Raw genomic sequence first — 22,032 nt, forward strand, 5'->3', positions numbered from 1 at the left:
GCTGTCAAATGTCAGCCAAAGGCGCTTTTAAAAGAACATTTGTAGTTATTTATGAGCGATGAATTTAACGGTCCTTCTATTGACATTTGAACCGTCACCTTTTCAGTTTATCCTGACCTGCGAGGCGCTTTGTGAAGTCTGTGTCAGTACGAGTTACGAATTAACCGCCGATCACCGCTCTGACGTTTCGCCATCGAGATATCACCGCCGTGAGGATTCGCGGACACGCGTGATGAACCAACGGCAGGGTATAATTATCCACAGCTCGTGCCTGTGTAATGCCTGCGGGAGAAGCTCGTCTCCTCGTGTGCCGCTCTTCTCGTCGACGGGCGCAACGAGCGGTGGGGCAGCGGCAGCACTGGCCACTCAGGGCGTTGCTGCGTCCATTGGTGATGAACCGTGGGGCTGGAAATGGAGCTCGTCTGCTCATTTCCACAAAGACAATCAGATTTATAAAGCGGAGTCAGGCGTATGCCCAGTTTTGTAAATCCAATAAAAAAAGAGTGCACGTGAGTTTCATTCATCCGGACCCAACTGCTGCTGCTTTGTTTGTGGGAGACGCACACGTGATGTGACTGTTTCCCAGCCCCCGTTCGATTCCGTGTTGGTGCTTCCCGTGGACCATCGGACGGTCGACGGGGACGTGCAGAGAAATGCGTAACAGCTGTAAAATTCGATCGGCTACAAACCGGGCGTTTTACTGGGCGCGTGTGTCGCCGCTAACTGGGTCCCAGTCGCAGCCTCCTCAGTGCTTTTAGGAGCAGGACCGAAGAAGGAAAACACACAATGTTGACGACATGACACCTTAATCTCTGCCGTGTCCTTAAAATGGACCCAGCGGGGTGGTTTCCGTGACAACCGTCTCACCTTGACTGGGGTAGAAATGGCTGATGGCGGCCAGGTGAGCTGCGGAGACAGAGAGACAAAGAGGGCGGAGGTGAGTTAGAGGGGAGGTCCTGCTGTGAGCCGACCTGGATAAGGAGGAGGAGACAGGAAGTGAAGTGGTGGATTCAGGGTTTCACCTCTCTACCCCTACACACTAACGAACCGCCAAACTGGTACCCGCCACGTTGACCGCTGAGACGTGGCGATGCAGTGAAACATCCCAGCGGTCGCCTCTGTCAACATATCTATCCATGGACGGGTGTGACCTGCGATTATATCGGACATCTGGGTGCGTTCACTTTCATTTTCCCCGGTAACAGCGGGACCCCGGCGCCGGGCAATAAGCGGCTGAACTGCACTGCAAAGATAGGATCGTATTGTGTGATCGTTTCACAGCTTTGTCATTAAAAATGTACAAAAATCAGCTACTGCGCTTCTTACTTTAGCTTTGCATTTCTTTAGTAGAGGTCTGTCTGTCTGTCTGTGTTTAACAGTGGAACGCAGCAACTACACTCAACTTCAGTTCGGCTATTTTGCATGTAGCTTTTCATGCACTTGCCATGTCAGGACGTGGAAAACTATTCTTCCTGCACCACTGAGAGCTGACAGGCTTCGTAGTGACGCAGTTACATGTTCAGCTGGGTGAACGGTGACTTTTGCCTCGGGCCCCCGCTCTACGCAAACCTGCCGAAATCCCGGGAGCCTGGGGCAACTTCTGGACACCAGCCTCTCTGTGTGTGTCCATTTCCTGTCGCTATCAGTCATATCACTCAGCCTTATCCTGATGGACGCAATCTCCAGGTCTCAGCCATTAAGTTTAAAAAACTACAAAGGTAAGACTTCATAGCAGAGGATGTGGTCTTGGTTGGTGGGTATACACGCTACAAGAGCAGAAGGACATCCAAAACATTGATGAGCTCATCAGAAATGCACAATCGCGTCCTATCTTTGTTCCTGTGGCATGAAGCTGTTAAACAAGCCGGCGTGACTTTAGCGTTACGTAGCGCAGAAGTCAGACTCACTCTTGATGGTCAGGTGTTCCTGGATCAGCTGGACATACTCCTCTTTGGTCAGCAGGGGGGGCAGTCCCCCAATCAGCAGGTTGACCTGCACCGCTCGGCTCCTGTTCTCCACGACGTAGAACCGAGTCTGGTTCGTCTGACGCAGAGACAACTGGGAAAAGACGCAAAGCACACGGACAACGTGAAACTGACCCAGGACTCAGAGGAATGAGCCCGAACAGGCTGAAAAAGCGAGACACACGCTCAAGTTCCATCCAGCGGTTATTTATTTATCCATGCGTTAGCTCTGCGGTCCCTTCCTTTGCCTACCGATTTTTCATTTTTGTAATTTACTTTTAGAAAATTTTCCCTTCAATCACTAATCGGTGGAGGTTTGTGTAAAACGTTCCCCTGAGCCCTTTAATGTCGACGGCTAAATCATGCTCTCAAATTACTTAGTTAGCCTCTTTCCCTCTCTCAGCCGATTGTTTTTTTCAGAGAAAACACAATGTTGTAGTCAACAGCCAAAACCTGAAGCAGGGCATGTGGCTAAAAGTATGTGGACGGGCCCGGCCCTGTCCTGTCAGAGCGGGCGTTTCTCCCCTTACCTTCCTGAGCTCCTGCAGTTTGTCCAGAACCTTCTCCTGAGGCGTCAGCGTCTGTCTCTGCACTGAAGGACAGAAACAGAAAGGTCATGACCTCTTCTGCTTCTGTGTTGTAGCACAGAGCTCTAAAACACCACAGTCGGGACCTCCTCAGTCTGCCCTTACAGCACATTCACAATCCAGGCATTTGATAGTTTAAAAGACAAAATGTGGGAGTCTGGGTTTGTAGAAGGGGCCTGTGTGTGAACGACGGGATGATTAATGCATGTAAGGATCGTTTGCCTGCCAGGGATTGAGTTTGACATTCTTCCCACCTAAAACCAGATTTTTTCCACTGATTATTTTTCCAGCAAAAATTCTGTTTGAGTTCTGTTGCGTCGCCTGTTCCTGGGACAGCTTTCGGTGATGAGTCACTCAGAAGGACGAGGACGAAAACCTGCTGCTTACAGCCGAGACTTCAGAAGGCTGTTTCTGTGCCTCGTAGCCCTTTGCTTTACCCACAGTGTTGCCGCTCACCTTGCTTGCTGCTCATGCAGACCTCCAGCAGGCTGAAGCCGGACACGTCCTCCTGCTGAAACAACACACAGACGTCAGCAGCGGCTCTGACAGAATCTGAATCTGACCAGTGGTGTTTTGCAGGAGCTTCACCGGGACTAATCTTTAAAACTGTAGCCATTAGATAGGACTGATGTCAAATGAACTACTGGAACATACGACAAGTCGAACGGATTCACAGACTCTTCACCCTCTACACTGTTTTAAAACTGCGATCTGCAGACCTTCCGCTTCACCTGATTACATTCCTACAGGTGCAATTTGTGTATTTAGCTATTTATTCCAAACTTCATTTCCTCCTCAATTTCGCTTGTGCTCATTTGTGTCTCAGTGATACACTTTCGGAGCTACCATTTGCGCGGGCTGCTCGTGGCAGCTGTTATTTGCGAAGGACACTTGTCTGTACCGCATATCTGTTCTCACGCTTCCTTTTGCTGCTGCGATTCTACAATATCCCTGCGCGGGATCAATAAAGTTCACTTGATCTCATCTTCAGTGATGTTTCAGAGGAGGCAGCTCGCTCAGGGACTCGTCTCCTCAAACCTCTCCTAGTGTGCTCTGATTTTCTCTCACAGTCCACAGACATGTGGGTTCGATGATCTGGAGACTCTGCAGCGACTCTGCAGGTGTGAGTGATTCTCACTCTGTTTCCCAGCGGACAGTCTGACAGTCTGGTCACAGCTGGAAAAACACAGGCGTCACCGATAACATCGGCTCTGCTGAGTCGCGACAGCGAGCCAGCGGGAGCCGAATTCAGACTCCGTTCATTTTATTCGCTTGTGACTTTCCCACTGTGACATGTGAAAACGTCTGCTGTAAAGAAGGACTATTGTCTGTCTACATGTCCTGGCGAATCGGGTGGACAGTTTACAAAACATTGGCGGGATTCTACCTGTCTGTCCAGCTGACTGAGGACCTCAGTGAGGACTGCAGCTGCCGTGCTGTTCTTTGAGATGGAGACGCAGACGAAAGCAGCCCCCGACCTGAAAACACACAAACAGGCCAGAACGGCCATTAACGAACTGGAATAACACCGGAGCGTCGTAGTGACATTGTTTTCTGGTATTTAAAGCCTTTAATGTGGCTTTTACCAGTTTTATATTTTTAAATAAAGATTTTCCGACACTATTAAAAAAAATTGGAATTATCACCTTTCCTGATGTGAAATTCAGTGACTTTTCCTTCACCTTCTTAACTTTCATTCTCTAAAAAACTAGTTTGCTTCTGGGCCCACGCTGAACTCCACTTCCCAGCATGCCTCACCTGGGCCAGCCGGCGTACACCCTGATGACCTCGGCGTCTCGGGGTCTGGCCCTCAGCAGCCAGGCGTCGCCGCCGTCTTTCAGAGAGCTCCTTTTGTCCGAGCCGCCGTTACGGTTCAGGATGTCGTCGCTGTGGAGACGCTGCAGACCACCGATCTCATGCAGCTCGTAGTCCCGAGGTTCGTCGGGGAGGTAGAAGGACCTCAGCGCCGCCTCCTGCAGGTCACGACACGGGTAGTGCAGCGTTAGACCGAGAATTTATACCGGTAGTCCAGTATCCAGGGCTGAGGTTTGACTCAGGTTTATGATCACTGAAGGTTAGTGTTTAGATAAATGTTCATAAATGTTGAACTTTCTTCATTGATCTGTCTTGCTGATCAAACCTCTCTGGACCAAAATGTTTAGATGAGCCGTGTATATCGTGATCAATATAATCTAGGGCAGAGAAACCATTGACATACTGAGGAACCACTATTAACTTCAACACAAGGAGCAGAACCCAGAATGGGCTCAGGTTTAAAGTATAAATACACAGGGAATATACGGTTTGACAGATATCACCAAGGTGAGAGGCAAAACCCGGGGCTGAACAAGTCTGACAGGGCCTTACCAAGCTCGGTGTTGAGACTGACTACAGCAGACGGTATGGGATCTTTTTCTAACCCCCGTCACTAGTCTGCGGGTCTGCCATGGCATTTAAATGCTGAATTTTATGACCGAAACTGCTTTTACATTTTTACATTTCATTTCCCGCTTTTATTTGAAAGACAGCTGCACATTCCCAAAGTCTTACTTCGGTCGAGCAGTCGGCGTGGCCAGAGGGTTTTTTCTATACCACGCAACCCATATGGGCTCTGTAGGCAGCGGTAGTGATAGTAGTAACAACAGCATTAGCAGTGTGTGTGTAGTGTTTTAAGAAGGAAGCTGGGCTCTCACCACCACTTCCTCATTCCTTGTGGCCCGAAAAATAGAAACCAATCGGAAGCAGCTGCGCTTGACTGCATCATCACCGTCAAACACCTTGAGAAACTGCTTGCCTGTGGGTCAGAACACACACACACACACACACACACACACACAGTCGAGACCCTGTAAAATCTGTATTTCCACCTTTAACTTCCTCTACGTCTTTTCTAGCCGTATCATTCTATCAGACCGAAACGATGCTGCTGCATGAGCCCGATTCAACTGATATCTAATTCATTCATTTGATAACTCTGGGAACTTCAAGAGCTCTACTGTGATTCAAAATCAAGTTTGTGGTTTGAAGTTTAGTTTGTAATAAAAGGAGCCTCCAGTGGGTTTTCCCTTCTTCTTCAGGAATGCTCCTAAAGTCTCAGAAAAACAAAATACACGTCTGGGGCAGAGAGACTGACCTGACTCCGGAGCAGCTGGCTGACCGTCTTTAGACAGCGCCGCAGACGGATCAACATCGTCTGAGTTATCTAACAGAGACACGGAGGGAAAGCGTCAGCCAGAGAGATTACTGGAAATGTTTAAGACTCAGGAAGGTCCCGATCGGAGGCTGGTGGTGTGAAGGAACATGATTATCCTGTCAAATTAGGACACATTTAGGCAAAAAGGCCTTTAAAGACACTTCCCCTTTCACTTCGCTATTCTTGGGGAATTCAGGGATGTTTCTGATTCACTTCGAGTCCCCGTCAGAGCAACTTAACTGAAGACAGCTGATGCTTTTGTGTTGTGTGCGACAGCTTTATTAGCCAGCTTATGTGGTTTGTGTTGCAGTTTTGGTCACAACTGTCCTTATGCTGCCTCCCCGGCCTAGTCCGGCTTGAGAAAAAGAGGTTTTAATCTTAGTGAGACTTCCAGCTGGTTAAAGAAAGAAAAAAGAAATGAAAGGAAACAGTTTACAGAGAGGATCTTAATATTCTGGTGTCTGCAGTCCCCAACACTCAGAATGATGGTTTTTAAATCTAATGTCTCAAGTTAACTTGTCTTACAGTCGATGTTTTGTTTTACTTTCATTTCTTAAATTTGTGAAAACTGTGTCTTTTCTCTCCTGCACTGTACTTTGACTGAGAAATAAAAACCTCTTTATTTAACGAATGAAGACAAAGGTCTTATTTTTCCATTTTTTAAAAAGAAATAAAAAGTCAGTTCTCCTAAATGATAAAAAATAAAACAAATACTCATTTCAGTTATGCCTCTGTCTCATCATTTTTGATATTATGAATATAAAACCCTAAAGAAGAATGCGTTGGAATGGTTCAAAAAATTCACTTGTCCATTAAAATATCTCAACATCTAAATGGATTTTTTGCCACGTGCTGGCGGCAGCATCTAAGCTGTCAGTATTGTTTTTTTAATGAACTAGTTGTGGTTTTGAGATCTGAGTTCAGCCCTTGGGTGAGGAAAGCTTGAAAAATGACATTTTAAAAACTTTCCTAAAAGAAAAAGTCATCCTAGTGAGTCTGGATAATCCGCACACCTCGCTGTCTAAAAGACTGAGAGGCAGCGAACACAGGAAGAGGTTTCTTTGGTCTAAGCGGACCTCGTATGTTTGCTCTCCAGAGGCCCAGAGCACGGACACTAAACATGGCGTAGGTTTGCTGTTGACAGCCTTCAGTATTAACATCACTTCTGAACACCTCGTTTTTAGTTTCACAGCTCAGATCAGCAGAGTTAAGCTTTCAGGAAATGAGCCGAGTGTCTCTGGTTCCCACAGGCTTTGTGTCGGCCGCATCACAGAGGATGTGGCATGGCGGTGCCTGTGTGTGTGTGTGTGTGTGTGTGTGTGTGTGTGTGTGTACCCAGGTCATGGCCGCAGCTCTCGGTGATGCGGTAGCAGTGCATCTTGCTGAAGTTTCTGGAGTCGAGGCGGACGCAGGCCGGATGCAGCAGCATGCAGCGCAGACGTCCCAGAGTGCACTCTGGTGGCACGCTGAGGTAACAGGCCGCGTGGCTCTGCACACAGGATGGCGAAATGTCCGCCAACGCGCGCGCACACACACACACACACACACACACACACACACACACACACCCCCAGAAGGGACACAAGTCAATGGTCAGGGATTTAGAAACGTCATCTTTAGTGTGGTTTTCATGCAGCTGTTGTTCACGGAGGATTGTTTCTCTCCTTTGATCCTCCTCAGTTTTCTTTTAACAATCTTTTTACTGATTTTCAGCCAAGGGGCGTCGTTCTCGCTCGCGTTCTCAATCAGGAACAAACCTCAAACTTCCACTCGAACCCAAACCAACTCGTCATTGACAAACAGACTCTTCAAGCACTGAACTAACTTCAGTGAAAAGGTGGAAAACAAGAACAACAGTAGCAGTGATAGTTAGTGAACAGGTGAATAAGTGTAAGAGGCCACGTATTCACACCACGTTGGAGCTCTGAAAGTGTCAGGGAGGACCCCAGGCCTACGGCGTAACTGATGTTCTCAAGCCCCTGACGACGACGAGTGCACCTGCTTGACCCCCTCATCCCAAATGGATGGAGCAATGGCCTTTGTCTCGCTCCCAAGCCTGTATCGATTGTAACATTATTGATATGATCCACAATAGTTGATCAACTATTTTGACGATGTTAATTGTTTTGGCCATTTCCCAACGAAACATATCAAACATTTGAAGTTTGCAGCTGCTCAGATGTGAGGATTTGTCTCTTTTCTTTGTCATAGATGACAGTAAACCAAACTGTTTTGGGTTTTGGACTGATGGTCGCACAAAACCAGATATTCAAATAGTTACTTTGGGTTTTAGGCTTTTTTTTTTTCAGACCTTTTTTTACGGAACGATCAATCAAGAAAACTATTGGCAGATTAATCTTTAATGAAAATAATCGCTAGTTGGAGCCTTAATGTGATCATTTTCTAACATGTATATACAAACACACACATATATATATAAATATATATATATAATGAAATACTGAATGACCTGTAATGGACTGTGTTTCACTGTTTACCCCAGGACTCATTTTGTTATTTATTAATAATCACGATTAGACTGGAATCAATGATAAATGATAAAAACAATGTGATCACATCAACTTTAACTATAGAGCACGTTTAAAAACAACGACTGAGGTGCTCGCCATCGTGATTTACAAGTTCATTTAAAATACAATTTCATCAGCGTTTTCATTTCACATGATGGTTCAAGCTGTGATCAGGGAGTCAACTTCTAAAAAGACTAAATTTAGGCCAAAAAAAAAACTAAAAATCAACACATTCAGCTGTTGTCCAGGTCAAAACACCGAGCTTTAACGGTTTTTATCGGTTCACCTTGTAGTGTGTAAAACACTGGTTGGTTCTCACCGTGATGCCGCACCACTCGCACCTCATCCCCGCCAGGACGTCGGACGAACCGCAGGAACGCCGACACACCTCACACCTCGCCGCGGACGCCAGGTTCCCCTCCCTCCAGTGGTGGTGAAACGTATCCTGGAGCGGCGGAAAGTAGGTCCTGTGAGTGAGAGGCTCTGTTCTGTACGACTGAGAACACAGTTAAAGGTTCACTGATAGAATTTTCATTTAAACGGTCTCTCTCTAAAGCTCCTGCTCAAGACGCCACGCCATTGACATTCCAGTTAGCCTGCTTTCGTAGCAGAGCACAAACCTGAGAGGTAATTGACAACTATTTGGATAATCGTTCAATTGTTTCAGCCATTTTTCAAGCAAAAATAGTGAAACAAGTGATTTCAGCCTCTTAAAAAGGGAAGATTTATTCATTTTATGTCATTGTCAACCTTATATTCGGACTTTTGGTCAAACAAAACAAGACATTTGAGGACGTCACCTTCAGCTCAGTGGATTTTTTGGGAAATTTTTGGAGAGACTCTTCACAGACTAAACAATTAACCGATGGACTAAAGAGTAGTCGATAATGAAAATGGTCTTTAGTTGCAGCCCTCGTTCACAGGAACGTATGTGAATCCAGTATAATTTTTTTAAATAAAAAGGGAAAGTCGTCCATCCTGACTTCTCAAAAACTTCAGGACCCGCCACTGTGAGGCCAGTTCTCCACTATTTGTTGGGGACTATTTTCAGCCACGAATGAATACACATACACATTTGGTGCTTTAGTGAAAAGACTCAAACCAACAGTGAATGTCTCCTGCTAACCAGCAGTGTGTGTGTATCACAGCCCTGATGTATCTGGTTCCTCTGAGCCTCAGAGCTCCATTGTTTCCAGAAACGATTAAAACACATCAGTGAGTCACACTGTTGCTCTGGGTGACACGTTGCTTCATCACCACGAACACACACACTGTAGTTTATTTAGACCCAGTCTCTCACACACACACACAGACACACACACACACTCTCTAATGTGGATTAATCCGCTGCTGAAAATAGTCCCCAACAAATACTTTATATGTTTCCTCCTGTTTGTCTGATTAAAACCACAGCGAGCAGCTGTTCGAGGAAAAGGACAAAACAACTAAACTCTATATCTGTGGGGCGTTTTTAAAGGTTTACTTCTTCAGTAGGAACCAATGAGCTCAGATCTTAGAGTCACAGTGTTCAATGCCAAAAAAAAGTCGAATATGTACCGACTGAATGTATTGATTGGATATTGATGACTGTTGCCTCTGGAGAGAGGAGAACCAGTCTGACCCAGTCCCTCGGCTGCTGGCTCCCTGTCATCATCAGCCCTATAGGAGTCCTCAGCTCCACGGTATTGATTTTAATCAGTGACTGTAACCCATCAATCAGCTTGGATCAACACACACACACACACACACACACACACACACACACACACACACAGTTCAGGTACTAGTTCGTGCACTGCACGGACTGTGAAATCCTCTGCGGCAGATTTGTGATTTTGGGGGATACAGATTAAATTAACTGGATTAGATCCCGACCATTACAAGCGAAGTGTGGACAACGGAGGTCAAAGGTCATAGCCGTGGGGATTTATCAGCTTTGTGTTCTAACATAGACAGTGCCGCAAACAGCTGAAAAGCACTCAGGGTCTCGGTAAGCTCGAGTTTGTGTCACGTCCATCACTGTCAAATCAGCTAGAGTCCGTCTCACTTTTTGGGTTCAGCGGGGGCCCGAGATCCAGTCTCTGCCCCGGGGCCCCTCGGGAGGTAAATCCAGACCTGTTAGGTCAGGGGGTGTGACGTGGCTCTGTTGTTGTACTGAAGGAATTAGTGGACATTAGCCACTTGTGTAATTCCAGCGCCTGTCAACTCGTTCCTGCTCACAGTTCACTGAAGTGGTGCTCACCTGCTCCAGAGTCCCGTCCAGGTGACAGCTGCGACAGTCGGCGCAGGTGAAGGCGGCACAGCCAGTGTGGACGTGCAGCTCACACACTGCAACACACACGCACGCACCATATTAGCGACATGTGACCTGAGTCACAGCTCATGTCGGGAAGGTGAGGTCAAAGGTCACAGTTTCGTTCACAGGTCAAAACACAGTGAAGGTTTCAGTCTGCTCCCATATTTTACGGCCTGTGCTGCACTATTTCAAACATTTCTGAGTCACTACTTTTTTTACTCTGGCAGTTGGTTCTCATTGGTTTTGTGCAGATAACACTTGTAAAAGAGATGCAGTGTGTGTGTGGTTTGAGATTCGCCCTCATGTGTGTTTTTTGCGTTCCTTTTATTATCATTACTATTAGTTATGTATTTATTTTTTGGTAAATATCCGTTTTTTTTTGTGTCTGAGGGCCGCCTCACACAATAATCTCAAACAGTTTATCCTCAAATTAAAATGAGAAATAAATCTAAATATCATATATAAGATATTTTTTCTGCCCGTTGTTTGTTTGTCTACGTATGTGGTTGTGAAAATATTTCCTTTCTACAGTGATGAAAGTTTATAGTTTGGAGCTGAATTTTTCCCTGACATCATTTCTGCCTCCGAAGAATCTGAATCCGGTGAAGTTTATTAACAGTTTGAACATATAGACGGAACGAAGCCTTCGCTGTCTGAAGCCCTGAACTCTGGAAGAGTTCACCTCAGACTTTTAGACGATCTAGGTCAACTGAACCTTTTAAAGAACTTCTTGAAACTCACTTACACTCCCTGGCTTTTTGTTGTTGTTTCCATTTCTGTTTTTTTCCCCCCGATTCTTTTAATGTGAAGCACTTTGTAACTTTTGTTTTGAAAAGTGCTATATAAATAAAGCTTCGCCTACTTACAAACGAGTCATTTCAGTAACGACTGGTTTCCGGGAGGGATTTATCAAACCTTTTTCCCTCCCGAGCCCTGCCGGTCTCCGGACTCTGCGTCCCGTGCTGTTGTCTGCCGCTGCTGGTGTGAACGTCTCTGCCGAGGCAGCCGGTCAGACTCCGTTATCTTCACACCTGTGAATTATCTGTGACCCGCCGCAGGAGAGCTGACCTCCAGAGGAGCTCACATCTCCACACGTCTGAGCGGCCAACGCAGTCGCTGGACCCGTTCCCATCCAAATCTTGTGCAAACTATATGACCATAAATCCAAATGGATGTATATTTAAAGCAACCAGCTGCAGGCATTCAAAGGCAGCGACAAAAAATTACATCCAGTAATAAAAATGCAGCTGCAGCTCCTCTTTAAATTTGTTACATCAGGCTTTTATTGCTAAATTTAAAGGGTCAGTTCACCCAAAACACAAACCGATGTATTTCCTCACTTCCCTCAGTGGTACCTGGCCATGCACAGAGTTTTATCTTTCCGGGTTTTGATACAGTTGAATGCAAAAGTTTGGACAAATGACTTATGTTCTTTGAAACCCGCAGCAAACACGCATGAAAAACGAGCGTTTCTTCAAATGTTAATGTTCTGTCACTCCTTAAAAAATAGAAAAAAAAAAGTTAAACAGTGACTTGAGCACCCTGCACAGTATACGCAGTACTAGACTTTCACTAACCAACTACAGAATATTCAGAATACGGCCTGACACTACCAGCGTGTACTGTACAATATAGTTCGAGAACGGCCCTCCTTTCACTTTTTGTTCAGTTTCTAGTTTTCTAGATTTGGGATATTTCTTACTGAGTTACTGAGTGTCCTTGCCCATGTTGTTGGTGTTGTGATTTTTGTGATTCACGTGTGACTCTGATGCCGTAAAACTGCCATTTGTGATGTGGATAAACAAAGTAGTGTGTAGTATCACCCGTAGCTAAACAAAGTAGTCTGCAGTATCGTCCGTAGCTAAATAAAGTAGTGTGCAGTATCATCTGTAGGTAAATACAGTAGTGTGCAGTATTATCCGTAGATAAATAAAGTAGTCTGCAGTATCACCCGTAGCTAAATAAAGTAGTCTGCAGTATCACCCGTAGCTAAATAAAGTAGTCTGCAGTATCACCCGTAGCTAAATAAAGTAGTCTGCAGTATCACCTGTCGACAGTTTTCATAGGGACTGTTTCTTCAGTAGAGAGTAGTCCTATAATAAAACAGGTCTGCAGCGCGTTGGGTGGCCTTTAACTTGTTTTGCATTTCCTCATGAGTCTGATGTTGCGTTAATGATAAATCACAGTGGAAAATGGTTTAAAATAGTGCACATGTAAAGATAGTGCAACTTCACATGAGATGCTGGTTAAACTTGTCTAACTGGTAAAGGTGCTGGCCTGACCTTCACACCGCAGCGCCGTGTTTCCCTCCGTTTGTTTCCTGCAGACGCAGCAGAAACGTTTCTTCTGACCGGCCGGGCTGAAGCAGTGGGCCACCGGCACCTGCAGGGGGCAGCGTAAATATACGGTACGTTTAGGCGACCGAAGTAATGCTAACAAAGCACCTACATAACACGTTACAACAACGAAACCATCACAAATGAAAACACAGAGCATGGGTGGACACAGCCCCAGATACTCACTACAGCGACAAATGTGGATTAATCCGCCGCTGAAAATAGTCCCCAACACATTCACTGTTTCTTCCTGTTTGTTTTGATAGAAACCACAGTGAGCAGCTGTTTGAGGAATTTAAAAAGGACAAATTGAAACTACATATCCGTGAGGTGTCTTCAGTAGGAACCAATGGGCTCAGGGCTGAGTATAGAGACGGAGGAGGGAAGCTGTTGAGAGACGGACTAACACACATTGGTTTGTTGACAATAAGTAAAAAATAAAGAGTAGGATCAGACTTTAAAAAGTTTGATTTTTGGGTCAATCCCACATACACTGTCCTGCTGCTGTAAATCTGTATCATTCCCTTACTGAAAACAGTCCTCAGCAAATGTGTCTTTATCTCCTGTATAATTAAGATGTCAGATGATTAAAATACTAATCCAGAATGCTGTGTTTTCTCGTATCCACGGGATGGATAACAATGACGGCATGGAGGGGCAGGAGGCGGAGATTTGCTGCAGCTGTGAGGTTTTATTTTTTTTTTTTTTCACGCTCACTCTTGTTTTTTATTCATTTATCAGTCCTTTGCGAACACTTAGCAAAAAGTCGGCATGTGGTTCAAGAGAGGATCAGGATGATTCTAGTTTGCTTAAACCCGGGACACGACGTAAACACAAGCCATTACTGAAACAGCATGACATGTTACATAACAACATGACATGTTAACATCAAGCGCCGGGTGACGGGGCCGGTGCCTGAGGGCCTCTGAACCCAGAGGGCCTGCAGCTGCTTCTCACCAAAACACAAACAGGCAACACGGAGCGTGTCCTCAAAGGAGGAGTTGCCCAAATTATAATCTACGTTTTTCTAATTCAAAGAGTTTTAAATAGGGCTGGATATCGGACCTGGCACACACATCAGTGGAGGCTGCTGGATAAACAGAGAAAATGAACGACAACACAGTAAAACACAGCTGGAATAAGAGAGAATATGTCTTCGTAGGTGAAGTTGGATTTGCTGACAAATATTATACATTAATAAACACTTAACAATGTCCTCATAGTTTTACTCAGTGTTTATGTCCTGCTTATAAACGCTAAATAGGTGCGCTAAAGTGTTACCCTTAATCTTATTTACTTCCTTGATTTGTGATTAGCATTTTATTTTGCAATGTTTTTTATTACTTTTTTTAAATACTGCACAGTCTGAAACTGAAAAAAAATTTCAAATTAAATCAGGAAACATTTTATCAAGTGGTGCGTAAACAAGATTACGAGTCTGATTGAGCATGTACTTCGCTACGGGCTCATTTTAGTCAGTACTGAATTTATTTTTGATTTTCTTCTGCTTTATCTCAGAAGATGACAATAATTAATCGATCACATTTCAAATTCACGATCCTAACTGATCAGAGAAGCACGTTGCAATGTCGTGAAGAAAAGAGAACCCTCTGAGTTTTTGCACGGTGGACAAACTAGGCCTGATCGGTGACTTGGCTGAGTGAGGATAAACTCACTGCACAGGCATTGGAGTGTTTTACTGTTTACCACCTGTCACCAGAATGTCCCGTCAGACATGTGCATTCATCACAGAAAGTAAGAAATAAAAAGACATAATCATAAGCCTCACCTCTCAATCGCCGAGGGCGGTAAAATCCGATCTGGTCACGGCTACCTGAACTATAATAACGTGGTGGATGATGTTGAGAACAGGTGAGAAAACAACACCGGTCCACTCTCAAGTTTTTTTGGTTGGTTTATTGATCAGTGCGGCGGTTAGTTAGGCTCAGTGATGGGTGCCGGGCTGATCAATAAACACCATGTCTGGCTGTGTGTAGAGTTTCAGTGAGGCGGCAGCTGTTTGTTACTCACCCGGACTACAGATGGAGTCATGCAGGAGCAAACTGATCGCAGCGTTTTCAGGCATTTCTCATGACACATGAAGTTACACACTGAGGAGGAGACAGGGAGGACAGTCAGAGACCACTGAGCAAGGCACCAACACTGTCAGGGTGGAGGTTCAATTCCCTGCAGATCCACCATACTACTGACCTTCAAGTCAGAGAAGATGACGACACATTACCTTTACTGAAATCTGCCACCGCGACTCAGAGGATCAGAGGATGAAAATGTAAAAGTGAGAGTAAGACAGAAGAGCAGTAATTCAACCTGAATCTACGGGCGACAAAGTAATAGCAAACCAGGTTGGGGAGAAGGAACAGAAAAATATATCCACCCTGTCATTCCCATTTTTGTGTCGTGTTAACCATGATCTTCGACTTTGGAGAAAAATGAGGAGAAATGTGAGGGAAGTTTTGGTGTAAATAACACATGAAATAAGACGAAAATCGTGTTAATTTATTTTCTCTCTTTTTTTTTCTTTTAAATTTAAGAAGATAAAAGTCTCATTAAGTTAAAGATTAAAGTCAAGCGACACCTGGCAGCATAAAAACACGGACAACAATAAATACAATGGAAATAAAACGAATGGATAACTGTCATGTAAACTCTATCCAGAAGCACAGAGAGGCATAAACAGAAATAAGTTCCCAATCCAGCTAAAATGATGTATTTTCTGTTTACTACCGATCAGCAAATGTTAGCATGCAAACACTGTAAACTAAGACGGTGAACGTGGCAAACACTTCATCTGCTTACGTCAAACGAAAAGTGAAATATCTACTGCTTAGTCTAAAAAAAATTAGCTCCCTATTTATTTGTGTAGCTTTTTTCAGTTAATTTACTCCATTTTCATTCGTTAAAACAATGGCATTGTTTGCTAACTGAAGAAAAAAAACGTTGTAATTATGCAATTGTATTTGGTTTTTATACAGATGTATTTGAAAGTATTTTTAAAACGTCAGACAAACTAGGCGGCTGTGTGATACATAACAATACAGCCTGTATCATTATTAGCCATAGGGGGTTAGGTACGCTGATACTAGCAAGCTAACAAAATCCTGCTAACTCATCATGAACAAATACCATACATGCTGTACACTGTTAAAGCAGGTAAAGAAAAAAAAAAAAAACGTAAAAAAACTGGTTAATTCTAACAATCTCTTCATAATATTCAATACAGCATCTTAGTATTTTAGTTTGGTTTAAAATAATCACATCAGAAACTGCTTGGTACCTAGCTAGCTAACGTCTACACCTGCTAAAATTGCTAACGTTAGTTTTCTTGGTAGCTAATTCTGCCTTTAAATGCAACTATCTGAGGTTGTATTTTCAGCTTGGTAACCTGTTTGGTTAGTTCATAACACTGCTGCTAAGTGACTGTTCAGGCAAAGCTTTGGATAATGTGGGTTTTTTTCTACAAACAAAACAAAACAAGGCAAAAGAAAAAAAAAAAAAGGAGTCTCAAAGAACTTCCATGGGCCGGGGTATTTTAAAAGATGTGAGGATACGTCAACCCGTGAATATGAAACTCTTTCCAACTAGAAATTTGTAAATACAACATCAAACGGTCTTTTCTCGTAGAAACGGAAAACACGACCCCGACTGAAGACACAACAACAAGCAACAAAAGTACAGGAAATTTCAGCTCGAGCTCTCCTGTCCCTCAACAATACAATCTGTACGTGATAATGAACGGGGCTCGGCGGCAGCACAAACCGCTGCCTCCAACACGATCATACAGGTGAATCACCACGGCTCAGAAGCAGTTTTAATCATTTTCATGAAGGAGGACCCGTGTGCACAAGGTTCTCGTTTTATTTTACCCAGAGGGAAAAAAAATCTACTATATTCTGATGAACAAATACCGTGATCATGGACTTTATCCACATCACCCACTCCGAATGAACGGATGCACACTGAAACATTTTTATCAGTTTAAAGTGGCCTACTTCCTCTGTTGCAGAGTATAAACACATGGGCGCTTCTTGCTCTTCTTCTATTATAATGCAACGTGCACGCAGAGTAGTCATAAATACATTATTAACGCTTATTATTGATAGCTGCTGGGTCATTGAGTGATCAGAAGTGTCTGATCGAGGACGACAGCGTCAAATAGAGACAGAGTTTAGTCATTAGAAAGAGGAAACCTTTTATGTCTTATTTAAAGATTGTCTTTATTCTCATCTGGACAAAAGGAGGAAACACTGCAGGGTTCAGATAAAATGCTGCGTTCAGGGTTCCTACTTGAACAATTTCCAATAAAGCATAAACATGCTATGATATCCTGTAACTGAATAATGAACATATATAATTCATAAACATGCTGGAAGACAGAATGAAGAAAGAAAAGAAAAAAAGAAAGAAAAAAAAAAACGGCGCCTTGAACGAGGCTGTCAGCTAAATAAGGTATGATGTGGCTGCATCTCCGCCCCCAGACCGCTCTGCCTCTGCGTGCGTTGATGAACTGACATTTAGTTTGTGGCGGTGTGGTGTTGTTTTCTTTTGTAAGTTTTGTCACACTGCGGTAAACCTCACACGTTCACTCTGGGCAGTTTCACACTCCGAGTTCATCAACAACACTCTGCAGCCAAGCACTCGTGTCTGTTTCGGCTCAGCGCCACCGTCTGAGAGACTTTGGGCAGAGGAGATCGGGCAGGTCTTTCCTGTCCAGTAGCTCGAACACGCCACTAGAACATCTGAAAAGGCCTGTTACTCAGTACCACTGACTCAGCAAGCACTTGGCTGACTGTTGAGATTTCTCGCTGTCAGAACTCCCTTTACTGAATGACTCATTTTAGGGTGTTTTTTTTCTCTCTCTTACAAACAGTGCAGTTCAAACTAGAAGTTTTAAGTTTGACCAAATGAAGTGTAGTGTGAATGTAAATGTGTTTGACCACACTGCAGGACTGTCTGGGGAAAAATAAACATTGTCTTTCATCAGACAAATTTAGGGCTCAAACAACGAGTCGATTAATATATTGATCAATCAATAGAAAATTAATCAACAGCACAGTGGCTCCAGCTTCTCGGTCTGTTTTTCTGTCACATTATGTTGATTATGTCATTATGTTTTGGACCGTTGGACGAACAAAAACAGAAATTTGAAATTGTGATCTCTGGGTCAAGGAAATTGAAACTGCCACTTTCACTATTTTCAGGCATCCTATAGACTTAATAATTTATCAAATAATTCAAAAAAACTTAATGAAAAGAATCATTAGTTGCAGCCCTACAAAATTTGTAGGGCTGCAACTAATGATTGACAAATGAATGAACTGAATCCGCAGAAAACAAGGTTTGGAAGCACCGACCACCCTCTGCCACCCTCTCCTCTGGATGCACAGTTAACCTACAACGTCTGGTTTTTAGTCTCCTAGGTATAAAATCAATTTTTAACCCCAGAGAGGCGAATTGAGGAACAAGAGGACTATTTACGTCTGCCTTGTAGTTAATTTGAAAAAAGAAAATGGAAAAACACGAAAACACGATCAGCAGCTTCGATCATTTTAGTTCAAACTTCTGGATCAACTCTGGATCAATTCAGCAACGATGGCGCCACGATTTGTTCTCAACTATCCCCAGCGCTATGACTAGCCACTTCTCCATAGCAACAGCCGCCAAGGCTCATGGGTATCGAAGTGTTTGAGCCGCCCGCCAAAACTGACTGAAAAAATTAAAACCTATTGGGTTGTTACATTATCTTGTTTTGTGTGTCTGTGTCCAGCACATAGTGTTACTGAACCATGACTGTGAGAGACTGAGAACATCATTTAAAGAAAAGTTCATAGGGGAAGAGGGAGTGAGGAGAAACATTTCTGGAGCCGGTGGCCCCTCACACGGTGCTCACACACACCGCGGACAGAAAAGATGGACAAAACTACCGAAATAAACCAGGGAGGTGGATCTGTAGCTCGTTCGCTAAGTGAAGGGAACGTACAGTAAACGTCGCCATAATAAAGAGATCTGGTGTTTTACTGTGGTGGGAAATGTTCACAGGCAGATGAAGCAGCTTGGTGACATCACAGGTTTGGTGAATCCAACCGACGGTTTTCAAGAAGAAACGTTATGTAACCCAGCTGAGCCTTCACAGGACGCAGCATTGTTGTTCTGCTGCTGCTTTTCATGCATCTGCTGCTGCATGATGATGATGATGATGATGGTCATGCCTCTGCTTGCTGTCTCTCTCTCTCTCACACTCTCTCTCACTCTCTCACACACACACAAGCACACACACGCACGCATTTGGCCGGCACAAGCATCCCTGCCCGTCTCCTGTTGCCATGCCAACCAGAGGAAGTAAATCACGACTTGACTGCAGCACTGTGCAACAGACACTTTGCACCTCCTCAGACACACACACACACACACACACACACACACACAGATAGACACACACACCTGAGATTATGGAAAACCAGTGTGTTACAGGGCAGAGTGGTGTGTGTGTGTGTGTGTGTGTGTGTGTGTGAAACCTGGATCTGTTCTTCAGTTTGCCTGTTGAATTCATGATTATGTCAGGGCTTAGTGAGAAGAAAAAAGGAAAGGAAAAGGAAAAGGGAAACAAAGAGAAGGAAGAGAAATGAAAGGAAAGAAATGAGTAAAGGGAAAGAACTAAGGTAAAGGAAAGGAGAGGAGAGTAAAGGAAAGGGAAGGAAAGGGAAGGAAAGGGAAGGAAAGGAAGCCTTGCAGGTTGCCCATCTCTGCCGCCTGCAGATCATGCATCTTTGACTGCATGCAGGAAGCCTTCAGAGTGACAGTGAACACACACTTCTGGGTCTGTATGAAGTTTCGAACTACAGCTCGGCCCCATCACACGGGCTCCAGTCTGTCCCCACAGCCCGGTCCAGGTTAAATGTGGACACCACTACACGGGTCAAGCGCCTGACACATAAACGCACCTTGTTTGAGGCCCCCGGCAGCACAGGGGGCTGGGGGTTCAGTTCCACCGGGCATACCGGTATATGCACTTATACAGGGCACGAGTTCAAGTGTAGTTCTAAAACATTAATGGTATATTATTAATAATACACAACTTACTCCGTGTGAATATTCAAAGTAACCGCATACATAGAGAGGTTCTGGTGGGCACTGGCTCACCTTCACACAGGAAGCCGATGAGCCCCCAGATGAAGTCGCTGCAGCTGTGGCAGAAGGTGGGTTTGGTCAGGGTGACTTTCTTGAAGCAGTGGCCCGGTGCGGAGCTCTGATACTTGGCCCGGAGCCCGGGCGATTGCTGCGCCCTCTTCTTCCCGGTCAGTGGGCTCGCTGTCCAGCTGTCCGCGGCGTCGTGGTCCGCCGGTCTGGCGCGGCTGGAGTCGGCCATTTCTTTTCACACACACTCGCCGACGGGGGGTGGCTAGCTTCGCTTCTTATGAAGACAATCCCGGGTTTCTAGAAAATATTCCAACCCCGGTGGCGAGACATCCCACCGAGCCGGACACGGCGGCGCAGCCCGGCGAAAGGTCGCCGTGCTCGGTGTGTGTCCCGGAGCTTTCTCCGCTTCAGAGGCTAATTACAGAAGGTCCAAAATACAGGCTTTCGGGTCACGACGTCGTGATCCAAACCAGCTCAGTTTTTCTGCTAAAATGTGACGTTGTTAACCCCCAAAGAAGACTCATACCACCGACTGTACCCAGCGGTGCCACCCAGCGGTACCGCCCGGCGGAGAGGGCGCCGCAGTCGGTGTCTCTCGCGGAGCTTCCCGCCTCATAGGCTGGTTAAATATCCAACTCCTGACACATTAACCGCGTGTCCACCTTCTTAAAACGCAGATCTGGTGTCCAGGGGAGGCAGTAATGTTCGGTTTTCCAGCCTTTTCGAGTCGTTTTCTCGCGGCGAAGAGGTCGTCCGCCACGCCGAGATCAGAGTCCCTCCGCCCGGAGACAGCGGTGCCACCCAGCGGCGCTGCACGCGGGAGAGGGCGCCGTGCTCGAGCGATTCCCGGAGCTCCCCGCCGGGGAGGCGGGATGAATAAAAGATGAAATACCGATCCAGTGGAGCCGGATGCCGAGCGCGTCCACGGCAGAGCGGAGTCTGTGAAATGGACGGGCGACGTTGTCTTCAGTCAGAGCCTTCGGTAACAATCACAGCCTGCCTGTCAGTCAGCCGCGCCGCCTGAGACCAGCAGCTCGGCACCCGGGAGAAATACATGAGAGACCGGGTGGGAGACGTCCAAACCCGGGCCGCGGGGCTGGAGACCAACGTTAGTCAACAAGTGTGGATTCGGGCTGGCGGGGGGCTGCTCTCCTCTCGGGTTTCTTCTTCCTTCTCCGGGGGCGATTCTTCTTCCGCGTCAGAGTCTCCAACACTGATTTACTCCTCCTCCTCCTCCCTCATCCCGGTCCCTCGTCTCCTCGTCTCCTCCCCCCTCGGCACCGAGGCTCTTCTCAGTCTCCTTAAACAAATCAGTAACTTCCGAACCGGCGTGTTTTCACTGTCACATTTCCCTCATTTCGCCCCTTTCCTTCCGCTTTTTCTCCGCTCACCTCCCGCCTCCGTGTCTCCTCTGCGGGCCCCTCTGAGAACCACTGTGGTGCAGGTCGCTCATTGGACCCGTGCGCGACATTTTGTCCTCCGAGCTTTTTGTCTCCTTGCACCTCGCCAACCGTGTCACGGTTTTGGTGCAACAGTCAGGAAGTCAACCATTTCCTTTGGGGTTTTTGGTGAGGAGCGAGAATCTGTAATATATAATATAATATAATATTTAGGATGTTTTCAAGCCCACGTCTGTGTCTTAATTTGTCCATTACCATCATTCTGGCTCACAGGAATATTGGAAGTAAGATTTCATCCGTTTTTCCACTGTACACACTTTCCATCCTCCGTCACATTCAGTATATTCAGACAGTACAAGCACCAAATCTCCTTAGTTTCTGCCGCACTTATTTCTCCTGTTACCTGCAATATAGAAATCAAATTTCCAGAGAAAAGTTCCCAAACTGACATCTTCGGGAACGAAACGAAATAAATCGAGAGTCCACGTTTCAGGTCTTGAAAGGTACACCATTGCAGTTTTCTTTAAACACAACCCAGATGTTTACGTGTCAGTTGATTCCCGGCTGCAT

At 45.4% G+C, this 22,032-nt stretch overlaps 1 protein-coding gene across 1 annotated transcript in view; it reads right to left on the reverse strand.

Annotated features, from left to right (window-relative positions):
- Positions 1 to 22,015, reverse strand: part of LOC120785179 (diacylglycerol kinase theta) — a 33,575-nt gene extending 11,560 nt beyond the window's left edge. Inside the window, exons 1-15 of the mRNA XM_040119633.1 lie at positions 21,866 to 22,015; positions 20,066 to 21,645; positions 14,939 to 15,018; positions 12,854 to 12,953; positions 10,518 to 10,603; positions 8,595 to 8,720; positions 7,080 to 7,233; positions 5,685 to 5,753; positions 5,245 to 5,345; positions 4,310 to 4,524; positions 3,939 to 4,029; positions 3,008 to 3,062; positions 2,495 to 2,556; positions 1,908 to 2,058; positions 868 to 906 (exon numbers count right to left, since the gene is read on the reverse strand). Coding sequence (XP_039975567.1) covers positions 868 to 906; positions 1,908 to 2,058; positions 2,495 to 2,556; positions 3,008 to 3,062; positions 3,939 to 4,029; positions 4,310 to 4,524; positions 5,245 to 5,345; positions 5,685 to 5,753; positions 7,080 to 7,233; positions 8,595 to 8,720; positions 10,518 to 10,603; positions 12,854 to 12,953; positions 14,939 to 15,018; positions 20,066 to 20,291 — 1,555 coding nt within the window. The 5' untranslated portion in view covers positions 20,292 to 21,645; positions 21,866 to 22,015. The remainder of the gene's footprint in view (positions 1 to 867; positions 907 to 1,907; positions 2,059 to 2,494; positions 2,557 to 3,007; positions 3,063 to 3,938; positions 4,030 to 4,309; positions 4,525 to 5,244; positions 5,346 to 5,684; positions 5,754 to 7,079; positions 7,234 to 8,594; positions 8,721 to 10,517; positions 10,604 to 12,853; positions 12,954 to 14,938; positions 15,019 to 20,065; positions 21,646 to 21,865) is intronic.
- Between the last annotated feature and the right edge of the window lie 17 nt (positions 22,016 to 22,032).

Source organism: Xiphias gladius, chromosome 23 (genome assembly GCF_016859285.1).
Source record: "Xiphias gladius isolate SHS-SW01 ecotype Sanya breed wild chromosome 23, ASM1685928v1, whole genome shotgun sequence".
Lineage (NCBI taxonomy): Eukaryota > Metazoa > Chordata > Actinopteri > Istiophoriformes > Xiphiidae > Xiphias > Xiphias gladius.